The sequence below is a fragment of the Pagrus pagrus genome (genome assembly GCF_965226575.1).
Source record: "Pagrus pagrus genome assembly, chromosome: 24".
Classification (NCBI taxonomy): domain Eukaryota; kingdom Metazoa; phylum Chordata; class Actinopteri; order Spariformes; family Sparidae; genus Pagrus; species Pagrus pagrus.
In genome coordinates, this window is record NC_140206.1 from 13770240 (window position 1) to 13786427 (window position 16188).

The 16188-nt window shown below is 41.2% G+C and overlaps 1 protein-coding gene across 1 annotated transcript in view; it reads right to left on the minus strand.

Annotated features, from left to right (window-relative positions):
- Positions 1 to 16188, minus strand: part of LOC311253036 (E3 ubiquitin-protein ligase Midline-1-like) — a 48906-nt gene that overhangs the window by 21654 nt on the left and 11064 nt on the right. The window contains exon 2 of the mRNA XM_084346755.1: positions 7432 to 8225. Within this exon, the coding sequence (XP_084202881.1) occupies positions 7432 to 8157 (726 nt within the window). The 5' untranslated portion in view covers positions 8158 to 8225. The remainder of the gene's footprint in view (positions 1 to 7431; positions 8226 to 16188) is intronic.

The following is a 16188-nucleotide window of genomic DNA, read 5'->3' on the forward strand; positions in this document are numbered from 1 at the left end:
GGACGGGCTGAGGGCTTTCCTGTATGTTTGGTGTGTGGGACCTTTAAGGGACCTTAGCTACAGGGGTAATTGGGGGTAATTAGGGGTAATTATATTAAAACGTGGCTGAACCATTAATAAGGTTTATTTTAAAAGATTTCCACAGAAAGTACGTCGACTTCTACAAGTAAGAAGTTAAACCACTGGAGGTCAGACAAACAAGGTTTGTAGCTGGCATTGCTCTTCTTATAATTCACTTCAAGACAAGTTTGTCAAAGTCGAGGTTGAAATTTAAGGGGGAAAGTTGTCAACATAATAGCACGGGACTATATAAAAGAAGGGAGGAGGAGTATGAGTGTATTCCTGATATAAAAGATGAATGAGACAGCTGGAGGACATAAAGGTAAATATTGTGCTTATCTGCGAGGCTGTGAATCAAATGTTGTGTTTTGTGTCTGTTCATATTTTATTGCGCCTGTTGGCACTTGACAACCGCAAAGTATGTTGCCTCAACACTAAAGGGCAGCTGATTAAACCACAACAAACCTATGATTTAAAACTAAGGCTGCGCGTGCACACACACACACACTTACACACACTCACACACAGCGGTACCTATCTTTTATCCTCAAGGTTCTTTCTCCTTAGACCCAGAGCCAAGGACTTTAAAAGCTATTTCCAGCTGCCTTCTCAGTCAATTTCCTGTGACGGGGGTAATTTTATCTCCGAAAAAGGATGGGTGTTCCCACAATAACCTCCACGGCTCTTATCAGACGCACCACCACTGCCACTGTAAAAAGGAAACCATTCCAATCATCTGATATTTTTTTTCCCCCCTACGCCGAGTGGGGGGATATCTCCAATTGCAGCAGATCAGGGCAAAAAGTGATATGCATGAAATGGTCCGGAAAATATGACCAAAATAGTTTCAGCTTGTCAGATTTGGAAAATGAAAGAAAAACATATCTGAGTGGAGAAAAGGACTGGATGTAACATCTTAAGTATTTCAAGTTTTAACCGTCTGGGTAACCTGACGGGGGCTTTTGTGTCCGCGCTGTGCCGCCTCTTTTCCCAGAACTTCTCCTGAACTTTCCTGTCGTTATGAATTAAAAATCAGATGTGCTGTTCAGCGTGAATATTGCATGGCGGCTGAGTTGTTTCCCGTGGTAATTAGCTTAGTTCGGGACCTCAGCTTCTTCCCCGTCCTGTTTCTGTCACTAGTTTAAAGCTCTGACAAAACTTTGCCTCTTAAAAGCCTCGACACAACGGGGGACGTTGTTAAATTAACTGTTCCGTGATCATAATCGAAGATGTGATTACTGTTTCTGTCAGGACTTGTTTGCTGATGCACTGTGTGGGTTAACTGAGGCTTTTACTGTATGTGTGCCACGAGATGCTGCCACGTACACATTGAAACAACAAGAAGGAAAAAAACTGTTTACAGAAGTGTATCAAGGTTAAGTGAACTGACAAGTACAGAACTCAGCCTTCGACATTGAAGCAGAATTTAGCCTGAGGCTGAGATATATTTAAAGCCTCGCTGTTACTGAAGAAGCAAAACAAGTCAGACAGCAATGAGAAATAAGTGGAGATATACATTTAGTTAAAGTCTGTTTTGCATTTTCTTAAGTGACATTGTATATATACATATATTTCCTTTTTAATAAAGTCACAGTCACAAGATTTAACTTGTGTGTACCTCAGAAAGCAAGATTTTCTGTCTTTTTTGAGTATGAGGTCTAGGTGCTAAAAACAGTGACGGACTCAGGATGTTTGAGGGCCAGGGGCAAAGAAAATAAAAAGGGCACCAGCTGTATGCGGTGGGGCACCAGCGTCCAGAAAGGGACACCCTAAGAGGGCACTTTTTTCCAAACATGGGGGCACCATGGGGGTGTGATCACCCCCTTAAAGGTCGTAATGTAAGAATAGGCCACCTGTTTTCTGAATTCATACTCAAAATAAATAGAGGCCAGCACATCACTACATTTACCGCTGAACTGTAGCTGCCGTTAGCTAGTTAGCTCAATTAGCAGTAGTGAAGACTAGAAGTTTCGAGATTTCGGGGGTAACATTGGTGTGGAACCAGGGTAGCATTGGTGTTTAAACTGCTAGCACAGGAGCTTTGGACTGGGATGGGCTGGGGCTAGCTGGTTAGCATGCTAACTTCTGCAATACAATCCACAGAAGTCATAAACTTTAAACGTATGACAACATTATTTCTCTACATTCTGTTGATGATTTCATCTCTTATAAACTCTTCTTTGACTAAAATTTTCACATATAGCACCTTTAAAGTAATCGCTTCATGGTCATTTGTGACTTTGACGAAGGCTCTGTCAAAGCTAAACACCAGACGGCAGTGAGGATGAAACCCCTCTGCAAATATATGAAAAAAATTAAACATGATGTTGTTTGCAAGGAGGGTTTAAAAAATGTCACCATGATGCTCTAATTTCCATCTAAGAGAGACAATTATCAGTGTCAGATAAAGATAAAAAACCTTCCCTTTAATGGCGTGTCTGTGGGTCAGCCCAGGGCTAACAGGGTCTTAACCCGTGGTTTGTATCAGACTCATATCGTGTGCCAGCTGGCTGGTGTGAGGGTTTTCAGAACTTAACAGGTGGTCAAATCCCCTCTAACTTTTGGCAGAGAGGGCACATTTGTTTTCTTTGTGTGAGAAATGGGGGGCAGTCTGGGTTTATCTTCAGATTCGTGTCACGCAGAGGGCAGATATGGGGTGTCTGTGTGAATGCTCAAAAGTTATGAAGCAGCCATGCATGCTTATCTTTCCCATCTGTCCTCATGAGGTACAGGGACTTGTACATGGCAGCATGTGATTTATTCATGTTCAACAAAACTTGACTTTTTCAACAAGTCCGACAAACTCAGTGTCAAAATGCATATTTATGATAATTACACATATAATTAATACATACATTAATCTACACTATGGTTTGGTTTGGTTTGGTTTGGTTTGGTTTAAGCAAGGCAAAAGAAAGATGGTCAAGATTTTATTTAATATATTGAAATCAGTATAATTATTTAATCTACAGTCAGGTATATTTGAAGTCATGATAGCAAAGTAGCTCATGAGTTCAACTGCCTTCAAAACATAATTTAAATCAGAAAAACAACTAAATAGGTCAACTGTGCAAGCAGCTTAATATGACCCATATTTATGTTTATTGTGGGCAGTGAACTCTAGTGGCCGTAGTAATTATTACAGCAGCAAAAGCAGTGCCTAAAGCTAACCAAACGCAGCAATGGTCAATGATCGTTTTAGGAGTCATTGGCAATCAACTTGTTCAGTAATTTTAAAGCTGCAATATGTGACAGTTGGACAGCTGTCAAATTCATATTCCAAACAAATAGGGGGCAGCATATCACCAGAGTAACTGCTAATAGCTGTTAACTATAGCTGCCGTTAGCAAGTAAGCTTAGCTAACCATTCAGTTAGCGGTCATATTAGCTGACTCTTTCTGGACTGGGAGCTTAGAGCACCAGGAAATGTTGGTTTTGTTTACTATCGGACTGTTTCACTTCTATAAAGTGGATACAGGCTAGCTGGTTAGCATGCTAACTTCAGCAGAAATCTTAAAACATTTTTCTTAACATTCTATTGATAATTTTAATTTGTTGTTAAATGTTTTCAACTAAAATTCTTACACACTGCACCTTTAAATATCTGAATGTGTCGCCCCAAAAGCCAAGACCTGCTACTCTTCTTATCTTGTTAGCTTAAGGAAGAGTTTAGCTGGGTTTTGCCAACATGATTGGATTTAGCTGTTGCTTTATTCAAAACTTAAGGTGTCAGTTCATCTTTAAGTCAATAAGTACATTTAGTTTTAGCTTCAGCTAAGGCTAACTTAGGCTATCTCACAGGCTAGCTTTGAAGAGGCAGTATGCAAGAATTTTAGTTGACAACATTCAAAAAGTGGCTAAAATTATCAGCAGAAAGTGAGGAAATAGCAGTTTTGAAGTTACTTTGTGTATGTATTGTGCTGCAGAGATAGTTTATCTACTGTTATGTTGTTAGCATGCTGACCAGCTAGCCCCGACCCAACCCGGATCCAACATTCCTGTGCTAGTGGTGTAAACAGCAACACTCCACCGGTGCTCCAAGCTCCCAATCTGGACCACCACAGCTAAACGAGCTAACTAGCTAATGGCAGCTACTAATGGATGTTATAGATATTTCATAATAATCGATATATTACTTTTCTTTGCAGTTCATATGGACACCCAAAAATGTCGACATCAAATGCTCTATTCAAAGACGTGTCCTATATTCAGGGGCTAACTTGAGACAAGTGTGTTCATGAAGTCCTCAGGCGATTCATTTAAATTCAAACTTATACAGTTAAACAAAGGGTGAATCACACGCTATATGCACCTGCGTTTCACACATGTTCCATCTCATCCAGCCTTTACAGCTGACATGAATTCTACTTGAAGTATTCAGGGTTCATATTACACATGTACACCACGTCAGAGATTCCAGGTATGTCACGTTACGCTTGTTATAAGTTGCATGACAATGTTTGGCAACTTGCGGGCACGTCACCGCAAGGATAAATCTGCTTTTGCTTCGTGTTTTTGTGATACGGCAGATAATTAGCCTGTGTGATCACTGCTGGGCGCGCTGACCTGTGATATGCCACGTTCTCTCTCCGGATGAATGGACGGAGAAGGAGGGGGTAGACGGAGAAGCATGATAATTAGATGAAGCACTGACCTGTAGCTTTCCTGCTAATTACCCTCTTCTCTGGTTAAATCTGCTGAAACACGCAAGATGAGAAGGTACGGACAGACACATAAGGCAGCTGCGATGACTAAGGGCATCGAGCCCGTCATTGGAGGGAGAATGGATTTAAAAATAGAGGATGCCAGCCAGCAGAGGGCCCGTAATGATAGAGGGGACGGTGCATTAGTGGTTTCATGCTGATTTAAGATTATCCCACGGAAATAATGATCAGTGTGAGGGGTGTTTCAGTGCAGACACTGAAAATAGATGGTTATAATCATTGACTTTTTATTCTTTAGAAGGTTTTGGATGTTAAGACACGAGTATTTTATTACTCAAGGACATATTATGCTCTTTGAAACCAAGTCTAAGAGGAGAATCTTATTACAGAGCTCTAACGTTTCAGTAATTAGAGAATCAGGCCCTTTCCCTCCGGTTACCGCAACTTGGAATGAGTCGGTGTGATTCAGTTTCTTCCATTATATCACCAAAGGCATGCCTACCTCTCCGAGGACGTATTATAAACTACTTCACACTTGAACACGTGTTTCAAAGTTCTGGTAAATGAGAAAAAGAGCTTGTTTCTCATAGGAGTCGCACCGTGACTTTTCATTTAAAGACTCCTAGAAAGGCTGAGCAAACACTGCGAGTGAGCGTGCAGCAGGCTGGAAATGCTCCCCGGGTAAATGACGGGAAAAAAGTTTGGAAAAAGTAGGATGTACTTTCTGCGAGGAAATCAGCAATGTGCGACTAATTTGCGGTCAAAAAGTGTTTTTATTGGACGAGTTAATCGATGCTCTGTCTGAAAACTTCTGACTTTGTTTGCACCCAAATGCTGAAGTCTGACCCAAGTAAAACTGCATCTGCTGTATGTTAGGTGTTACATAACTGGCACCAAGGGACACGAGTGTACATATTACCCTTTGCCAGCCAACTTACAATGTCTCCCTTGCAAACTTTGTATTGATTTTTAAGTTCTTCAGACCACTTCTAAAGGCATGACCTTGCTCCAAAAGTATTACCATTGATTAGTTGACCCTGTGTCCACTCAGATCCATGAATGAGGCTGCGCTAGTTCTTTATCTCAGCTGGTCAGCAAGGGCAACCAAGGTAATAAGAAGTTTATCTTTATTTAATTAATATTATCTTTAACTTATCAGATAAAGTTTCTGCAAACCACTGATACACATTTGTACATGTCATAGGCTATTTGTCATTTCACGTTCACATTACGTGTTTATGACCTGACTTTTATGTCAGGAGGTGTAGAGGCTAGTAGTGGAGTTATAGTAAATGAGGCTGCCAAGCAAGTGACCACTGTGTTTCAACATTTGTAAGAGTGACACGACTGGATAATTTTACGGAGACCTCAGGATAATTTCTAGCAATGTTTGTGGTGTCCTTAACAGGCATTTAAAGTCAAAAACAGTATTTTTTCCCAACTTTACTGTACTCAAGGAACTTTTTCCCTGTATGTTTTTTACACTTTAAAACAAGTCCCCATCTACTTCAGTTGTTTCGGAGAGTGCTGCAACACCTTTTTGCTGTGAAGCTCCAGAAATGTTTGTGGACTTACAAACCTAACCAAACTTTCCATCGGCACTGGGATGAGTAGATAACAGATTTTTCATTTATGGGAGAACCTATCCTTTAATTTATGAAAATGCATTAAGGTCATGTGGAATACGACTCAACCTGATAAGTCCCCAAACTTTACAGACGTACAATTCCAAACAGTGGAGTCGCCCATTAAGAAGAAAGCTAAATCATTCGAGGGCAGATTACTCGATGATTAGAAGAGCAGCATCCAGTGGACATCCTGTGAAACAATTGCTTCTGCATGAGCGCCGGCATAACACACAAACATCTACGCACACACTAACGCTGCCTCTATGGCCATTACCAGCACACTCTAATAGCCATGCTCAATTAAGCACACCTACACCCAGCAGGCAATTGGTGCTTGTTAACCTGCAACCTCATTGAAGACACCATGCCTCGTCAGTAATGACACTCCACGTATTCACTCCGTGTGCATGCCTCTGAATACCCTCCTGGCACACTTGCATGGTGTAGTGATTATGCTAATTGCTTAATTATTCAACAGAGATAATAAGTCAGCGTGAGATGATACAATCGCACTTGATAATTGAGTTAGATACCTGGGTAAGGATAATGGGAAATTTCCTACAGCAGAGCGGCATAAAATTAATGTTTAAAATTCATTATATGTGTTCGATAAATAATGGAGGGGATCTGTAACCTTGACACATCGGTCGTTAAGGGCCGCAGGTTAATTAGAGCTCAGGTTTTGGATAAAAATTGACATGTTCCCAAAAAAAAAAAAAAGACATTATTCACAGACGCAAATGTAAATGAAATAGCATAAAGGTGCACTACGTAGTTTTGGGGATGGAATTTTAATCAGAAGAGAACTGACTGATTTTTTTTCAATAAACAAAATGTCTGACTGAATAAACAAACTGACCTTAAAGGTCAACACAATTTCATATTGTTTTACTTTGTTTATATATGGCGGACCCTGCCAGATATTTTTTTTTCTTCTGACAACCGCTATATTCATTCAGTTGCTGAAAAATAAATATTTCTGAGTTTGTATTATTACCTCATTAATATTGTAATTTTTAAAAGTTTGAATTTCTTCTCCAAAACCACGTAGTGCCCCTTTAAATAACGTCTGCGCCTACCTTGAGTTTTTCATAGCGGTCGCTCAGTGCTGCCACCTGGTGGTCTCTGTGCCTTCCGACCAGCTTGCACAGCGAGCAGATGAGCTGGTCATCAGTGACACAGTACATGTTCACCTTCTCCTCGTCGTGCTCCAGGCACTGGAGCCCTCTGAGGTGGGAGTCCGGCATGGGCTCGATGAGCCGGTGGCCTGTGAACGGCTTCTTGTTCGGGTGAGTCGCCCGGAGGCACTCCTCGCAGTACGACACCTCGCACGTCACGCAAGTTTTGACTGCATCCTGCGGCGGGTCCTGCTCACAGAACTGGCACTGGACCGGCTCAGGAGGCGTACCTGGGCTGGACATGGCGGCGCTGACTGGGACCAGCGCCAAACGGTTGCTCCCTTCCTCGCCGGGAGAGTTGGGCCCGCTGTGGGGCACGGGAAGCGGCAGCGGTAGAGGCAGCCCTGCTGAAGATGAGGCCCGCTGAACTCTATCAATAATGTTCTGCAAGGTCACGTTTCTCTTAAGTCCTTCTAATCCACGCTCAGGACTCAGGGAAATGACATATCTACAGGTGGGGCACTGGAAGGCGCCGATGCTTTGAACTGATTCGTTGGTGGCGCAGTGAGAGATAAGGATGCGATGGGCGCAGCCGAAGCACAGGCTGTGGGCGCAGGGGAGCAGTAGTGGGTCTTCAAAGAGCTCCAGGCAGATTGGGCAGGTCAGCTCTGACTCCAGAGTGTCCATCCTGCTCAGAGAGGGCCAGGCGGGACCAGGCGCAGTGTCAGCGAAATCCAGAAGAGCCGCTCAGCCGTCTGCGGGCCGGAGACAGAGAGATAGATGGAGGAAGGCACAAAGGGAAGGAGAGAAAAGGGGAAGAAAGCACAGGGATTTGTGATTAAATGGTGTGAAACGGCTTACTTCTTACTGCTTTCTTGGGAGGGCTTATATCTCAATGGAGCAGACCACTGAGTGGACTTAAAGAATGGCAGAGTGTTAAGTGCTGGATTTTCTAAGTCTAAAATGGAAAATGAGGTGAAAATTGATGCCTTCAAAGACTAGACAAACTTTAAAAAGTTCAGTGTGTTTTATCATCAGACATTTAGATCTTTAAAACCGGCCACGACAATGAAGACCAGACAAAAACAAGGCAGAAAACAACCACCAAAGATACAATACAGAGTATTGAACATGATAACTTCACCAAGAGCAGCACATCTATTAGAGAAACATGATTCAAGATCCTCCAAGTCCTATCATCGTTCCCTTTGTTTATGGGTTCAGCAACAACATCATCTGAGGAAGACAACAAATCTTTTCGACGCTCGTGGCGAAACAGAAAGAAATTACAAGGAAGAAGAAGAAAAGTATTGACAGCCCAGAGGAAACGGAAGACGAGCTGTGCTGACGGCCAAACATGCAGCTCCTCTACAATTACCCCGTGGCTTTTGATTCAGCCACATGTCATAAACATGCTGCTGACCCACTTTTGCCCTCGCATCATTCTTATCGTCACTGACTCTGCGGTTGCTAACTGCTGCTTTGGGTAGATTGAGCTTGGATCGACAAGATTGATGTTTCGCAGCAGTTGAAATCTCCAACGTCAGTCCTGTTAGCTCTACCACACAGTACATTTAGTGACTTAAAGCAACATTATATAACTTATTTACATCATAATAACAGCTTTAAAATGATTTTGATGGTACAGTGTCTTGTAACAGGGTGAATGGTGTCTCTGTCACAGCCACTCCGCCCTCCTATCACCTGTTTCTGCACTATGTAACTTCAGTGAGAGGGCAGGTTCACAGAGTTACATACATGTTTACTTCAATATACAAGTTTTCAGCACATAATATTGATATGACATAATCAGTTTGTATTTACGACATGGATGTTGCACTCGGAACCTGTGGGGGGCAGCCAAATTGCATGAAATGCCAATTTCTACATAATGTTGCTTTAAATATAATTTTGAAGTTTTTATACTTGAGTATTGCTACTTTATACCTCCGCTTCACTTTTTTACTCCATTTATGTGACAACTTAAGTAACTAGTTTCTGCATGATGCGGGGAAACGCTGAATGTTGGATCCGACTATCAGCCAGGTCAATAATTAGTTGACCCATTCATACTATATACTGCATGCATGTAAATATATGTATCTCAGTATATGTATATGTATCTCATGTGTCTCAGTAATCAAATATTTTACATGTTGGACCATTAAAGGTGCAATATGTGAGAATTCTAGTGAAAAACATTCAAAATTTAACTAAATTATCTACAGAATGTAAAAAATTAACACTTTTGACGTCTTTCTACTCATGGTCTTGCAGAGATAGCTACTGAAGTTAGCACGCTAACGACCTAGCCCTGTCCAAAAGCTCCTGTGCTAGCATTTCAACACTTCCCTGGTTCTCCAGGCTCCCAGTCTTGAGCTAACTAACAGAATCTACAGTAAGCAGCACTTAGCGGTTAGCTTGTGATGTGCTGCCCCCTATTTGTTTGGAGGTGGCCAATTCTTACAAGTTGCACCTTTAAACATTTTACTCAAGTATTCATATGAGTGACTTTCACGTTTGCCTTCACTTTGCACCATCAAGGATGACTAACGTTGCTAATTACTCTCTGTATTGGATTTAATTACATACGAGTAGTGAAATAACTCTTAACCAGTAGTCTTTAATGGAATATCCCCAATGTTGCTGACTGTGTTTAATTTTTGTGTAGACCTTGCTTAAAGTTTTTTTTTTCATGACAGTATCGAACTGTCTAGCATGTTGTCAAATCAAAACAAAACTGAACAATTTATGTCAAGCTTGAAGAGAAACCCTTTTTAATTGACTAGTCTGAACACTCAGCGCAGGTGTGGCTGCTGCGTGGTGCAGCGGCGGCAGCTGCACAGCTGCAGCTAATTGGTAATTAGTATGTGCGCGTCTGTCTCTCCCTGCAGAGGAGCCGAGTCTGATTTCCGTCTCTGACCCTGCATGCTGTCAGTGTGACTCCCGGTTAAACAAAGAGGAGAAGTGGTGGCTGCTGGTTGTTGTCTTTGAGTCGTGACAGTGAACTTGTCAGCTACAGAGCTGTGGAGAGGCTCTGCACTTAAATTACACCGGATTTAAACTCACACACTCACACAGGTGACTTTAAAGGGGCACTATGTAGTCTTGGAGAAGGGCTTCAAACTCAGAAATTGAATAAACAAGCTGTTTTTCAAAGGGAAATAAGGTTTAAAGCTAGAAAGGTGGCAGGGTCCGCCAAATATAAACAAAGTAATACAGTATTAAATTGTGTTGTCCTTGTTTGTTTATTCAGTCATGGAAACAAAGAGAGTTTGTTTAGGCGTAAATGATTAGTCAGTGAAGATCTTTCTATTATGATTAAAACTTCTTCCACAAAACTACACCTTTAATTTACCAAAAACAACATCCAGTAGTCAGTGTTTTTATAAGTTTTCCTCGTTATCACAACCGTGACGAGGTTAGAAGATATTAAAGTGGTCCTCTGTTTTGTGTAATTGTTTCTTTAATTAAAATCTGTCTGGAAATATTCAAACTTAGTGTGATAAAGACATCAGTAAGCTGATAAATAACTGTGGCTTGGATCTTGATTACTTCTTTCTCACTCCGTTTTATCAGCCCGTCCAAAGGTTAACTTTGACTCTGCGTATCTCTGCTCTGCTTTCTTTGTTCCTTTCTTTATTTATGAACTTAGCCCGGGGGCTGTTAATATAACAATTCAGTTAGTTTGTGGCAGAAAATGGGGATTTCACAGCTACTGACAAAAGAAAGAAAGAAAAAAACTTTTCGAGATTAGATGAACAACAAACCCTTAAAGAAAATGGATCACTGCAAAGAAAAAACAACAGATAAGACCGAGGGAGTAGAATCTATTCAACCAAAAATGTATTGAAATGAAGTTTTTTTGTGCGAATCGACTGAAGTGAAATCTAAAGATTAACAATCTAATTAATGCTAATTCTAGCAAAGACCTCTACAAATCATAATAATGACGATGGCAAAAGACATAATGCTTCCTGAGTCGAATGGCCGAGGCAGGAGAAGCATCCACTCTAAACCCTACAGTGCAGCAGATGTCACTGTTTACTGAGCTTAAAGGCTTGTGTGCATCTGAGTGGACCACCACGCTCGTACTATCTCTTCCTATTCGTCCATCTCTATATATGGTTTCCTTTCATCCTCTGCAGGAAAAAAAGGAACAGGGGAGAGATAAACTAAGTTGGCTGTGATGTCTGAGGCCAGATAGCATGACTTTGCACTGCAGGGGAGGGGGAATATTGTGCGTAAATGACATTTCTGGGTTTATGATGATGTAGGAAAATTCTAAACTTATGAGAGTCAAGCAATTTTGATCCTCGGTTACCAAAGAAGGAATTCAAAGCCGAAATTTCAAATGCGGCAAATATGGAAGGATAGAAAACCGAGGGAGAAGAGGACAGAAATTGCGTGGGAGCTATTCAGCAATCACACGCTTCGACTGCAATGAAAGTGTTGTTGTGTTTGAAGGGACTTTAAACACAACAAATCCTCAGAGATACACACAAACAGTCGTGTTTTTACGCTTGCGTGCGCCCCTACATGTCCGTCTGCAGCGATACACACACATATTCAAACACACACTCACACGGCGGTTTCCTCCGAAGCACCAGAGAGCCTCCCTCAGGTGTTTGTGTTCAAGAGATATGAAGACTGAGGTTTGTTGACGGTCTGGTGAAACTCGGAGAACATGTGCTCTTGGATCTTTGGTCAGTTTGCCGAACAAATCACCCATGTGTCCAACATGTAGCAACTTTAACTCCAAGTTATCTGCTTGATTTGATATGACAGTACACGATAGCTCTACAAAGAAGACTAAGAAGAATTTGGTGTCTGAATTCTCATTTAATCCATTTAGCTAGCACTTTATAACAACCATCATTATTAATCTTAAAGGGGCACTGTGTGAAATTTGAATTCAGAATTTTAGTATTTACAATATTAATGAGTTAATAATACAAAATCAGAAATATCATTTTTTTTCCTAACTGAATAAACAAGCTGTTCTCACAGGTAAATAAGGTTTAATGCTGGAAAGTCGACAGGGTCCGCCAAATATAAACAAAGTGAAACAGTATGAAACTGTGTTGTCCTTTAAGGTCAGTTTGTTGCTATTCAGTTTATTTAGTCATGAAAACAGAGAGTTTGTTTATTTAGTTTCAAAACTACATAGTACACCTTTATATTTATAGTTATTTAAACCTCAGTCAATAGGTTACAAACAATAAAACACTTTATAAAAGATTTATTAAGCAATTGTAAAGTTGCAACTGATGTTTTTAATACTTTGTACATAGTTAATAAATACTGTGTAGTTCATCAATAAACATATTTCGAATGGCCACTTTAAAGTTGCAGCTGATGTTTACAAACTTTTATAATTGCTTAATAAATGGCTTATATAGCATTACACTGTTAACAGTGAAATAACTATTAACTGAAGTTTACTTAAAGGCGCAATATGTAACAACTGGCAACCTCTCAAATTCATACACTCATGCTAACTGTAGCTGCTGTTAGCTCAGTTAGCCTTGCAACAAGGCTCTGCAGTCCTGAGCTTGCTATACTATCAGACTGTTGCATCTTGAGGTCGACAGGAAAGGATGGCGCTAGCTGGCTAGCATGCCAACTTCAGAAGATGTCTCTGCAGCACAATACATGGATGTCTTTAAAGAAAAATTCAGTAGTGCAAAAGGTCCAACAGCCCCCTTTAATTCAGTCGAGACTAATTCAATACCAAACTCAATCGCTCTATGTAACTCTGATTTTTAATCCACCTATCACTGCTTAACCATAATTTAAGTTTATGATCAGCATCACATTGTACTCATTCACAGATAACAGCCACTTAATACACCTGATTTTTTTCATCAATATCCATGCATTATTCCTTGAGAAATTAACAAAAATGTCGAACAACGCCCTGTTGTTGTGTTATCCACAACAGCACCGAAAGTTAATGGGGTCTATTCTGGGCCAAGACCCATCCTTCATCAAAGTTTCGTGGAAATCCGTGCAGCAGTTTTTGTATAAGCCCGGTAACAAACCAACCAACCAACTGACAAATGTACAAGGGTGAAAAAATAAACTAATGGGTGGAGGTAATTATTTTTATTATAGAGTGTTACTGGTTTTAAACATGCAGAATAATGACAACGCCAAAAAGATCTCCAGTTCTAGACCTTTTACCCATTTATGTGTCTCCTGCTGGAAAAAGGATTCCAAACTGAACATTCAGTGTACATCCTTCATTTCTCACAAGTGTCGGTTGCATAAGCATTTCAAACTCTGGCATATCTTGTGTGGCACCTGCGTATCATTTTGTGTGTCTCATCATGCGTGAGATAAACAAAAAGGGGAAAAACGGCTCCATGGCACCACTAGAGCTCTGTCTAACTCAACGGGGAAGCGTTTAGGCTGTGCGTGATTAATCACCAGGAACAAATCTTTCAGACGACTTACTCATTTTGTACCCCGGCTCTCAGAAATGTGGATGTGTGGACAAACAACACACACAGACACAAAAAGTCAGGGCTTGAAAGCTGACAAACGGAATTAAATGGTCCTTAAAGTTGCACTAATCAATATTTTATACAAACAACAGATCACGGGGCTCTGTATAATGTTAAAAGGGTTGCAAACACACAGAGAATTATCCCCCAACTTTGCAGTTCCCACTCAGATTAATCAGCTAAAGAGCTTTTTAATTCATTCGATAGACGGTCCAGACGAAAACAGGAGGAGGGCGAGTATTGGACTTCCATTAGTTGGTATGCCAGACACAAGACTCCAAATGAATGCTAATGTTGCTTTGTGTCAGGTTTGTAAACAGGCAACTGTTAACGTTGTGTTTTTAGCTTGTTTTACTGCCCCCTTGTGGCCAGAAATCAATTAATGCAGCTTTAATTGTGATGAAACCAGCTCGGTAGATTGCACCCACACCAGTACTAAAGTTAATGTTGCTCAGTGGAAAACCTGAGTTAAATTACAACAGCTTTAATATGGCCATAATCTTACATAACTAATTTCCTTTCTCGCATGGCAACACCCTATTTTAACTTCCTGCTCCAAAGTATTCCCACTTATGCTCTCAGCCCACTGTTCCCAGTTAAAACCTCCATTTTTGAATCAATGTCTATAGACGTACACTGTACACTGAGCGTTTTACACACTGAATGGCACATTTGAGTCATAAAAGTCCAAGGGGGACTTCATGTAGTCTACAAACAGCATTTTACAGGAGCAGAGAAAAGTTCCATACAGAGCTGGGAAAGTTCGACACTGATGGAGCTCTGACAGGGAAGTGCTCGACAGGAGGGAAGGCTGGAGGTGCTAAAGGATAAAGAGAATAAATTCACCCTCGCAAACCTAAATCTGTGCTGAAAAATAGACACAGACAGTCACACAGACCCGAATCGGCAGGTGAGACAGGCTGAAGTGCCTCTCAGCACACCGTAGGTGACACTGTTGAACCATGCATGGCTGCGACAGAGCAGAAAACAGAAGGAGGATGAGTGTTAGCGAGGGGGAGAGGAGCACAGCGATGGGGATGTGCAGTCAGAGGGGAAGAGAAAACAGGAATGCGAGAAGGCGAGAAAGGGCATTCAGGCTGGAAGGGCAGATTGGTGAAAATCCAAGCCGAGTTGTTTATTTTTCCCACCATCACTGTGCGCTTCATGACTGTCAGAGCTGCCAGCGTGTGTGAAAAGGCTGCTGGCAACACTGAAACGTCAGTACCAATGCTCTTCAGTGGGGGGCAATACAAAGCTGAATGAGAAGTGAGAGAATCCTCCACACTCTCACTCCTCCTCCTCTTTTTACCCTGCAGCATGAGAGATATGAATGCTTCTTACCGAGCAGAGGAACAGATTCCTTCATATCCATATTCTGACTGATTTGATCTATTTTCTTGTCATGCACACGCAAAACAGACACCAAAAGTGCAGTTGCGGCGCTCAGATGTTTCATTTCATTACAAAATTGCAGGTTATTCTGCGGGTCGGTCTTGGAACAAAATATTCTGCCTTCTCTCTCCAAGCTTGGTAAAAATCTGCTCCAAGAAACGTTCCCTCTCTGAAGCCTGGTTTTTCATAACCATCCAGCCAAAAGAAATCAACATGACTGGAGGATGTTTAACTAAAAAGTACATGTCCATTCTAAATTTAACCAAACAAAATATGTCCTCCTATACCTCTATACTGTAGGTTTTTTATACATGGCATGGTTAGAGAAAGTATAAATAAATTGTATGGTTTTTGTTCCTCTCCTTCCTTCCTTCCTCCATTTTACATTCCTCCAATGCATCCAGTTACATTTTAATTGGTGTTATGCAACATGAATTTAAATAAGAGCCATGCTAATCTAGCTTGGTTTAAGGCTCCTCTTTGCTAATGTCTGGTCACAGCACAAGGACAATGGACAAAATGGGACTCAGAGACTGTTGTGCCCACAGAGACCTGTCTCCACCACGACATTTTGGATCAAGCTGTTGCGCTCGATGGGCGTTTTTCTGTCATTTCAGTCCAACTAGCAAGAAAGTATTATTTTTAAGGTCAAAGGTCACATCATTACATAAATTCATTAGTTTGTTCATTCACAACAGCCATATCTACTGTGTAGTATTTCCCCACTGTGAGGAAGCTATAGTGCTACGGTAGCAGCTCTTTCCCGCTCTTTTACTGATTTACACTCCAGCAGCACAAACCAATGTTACCCGAGATA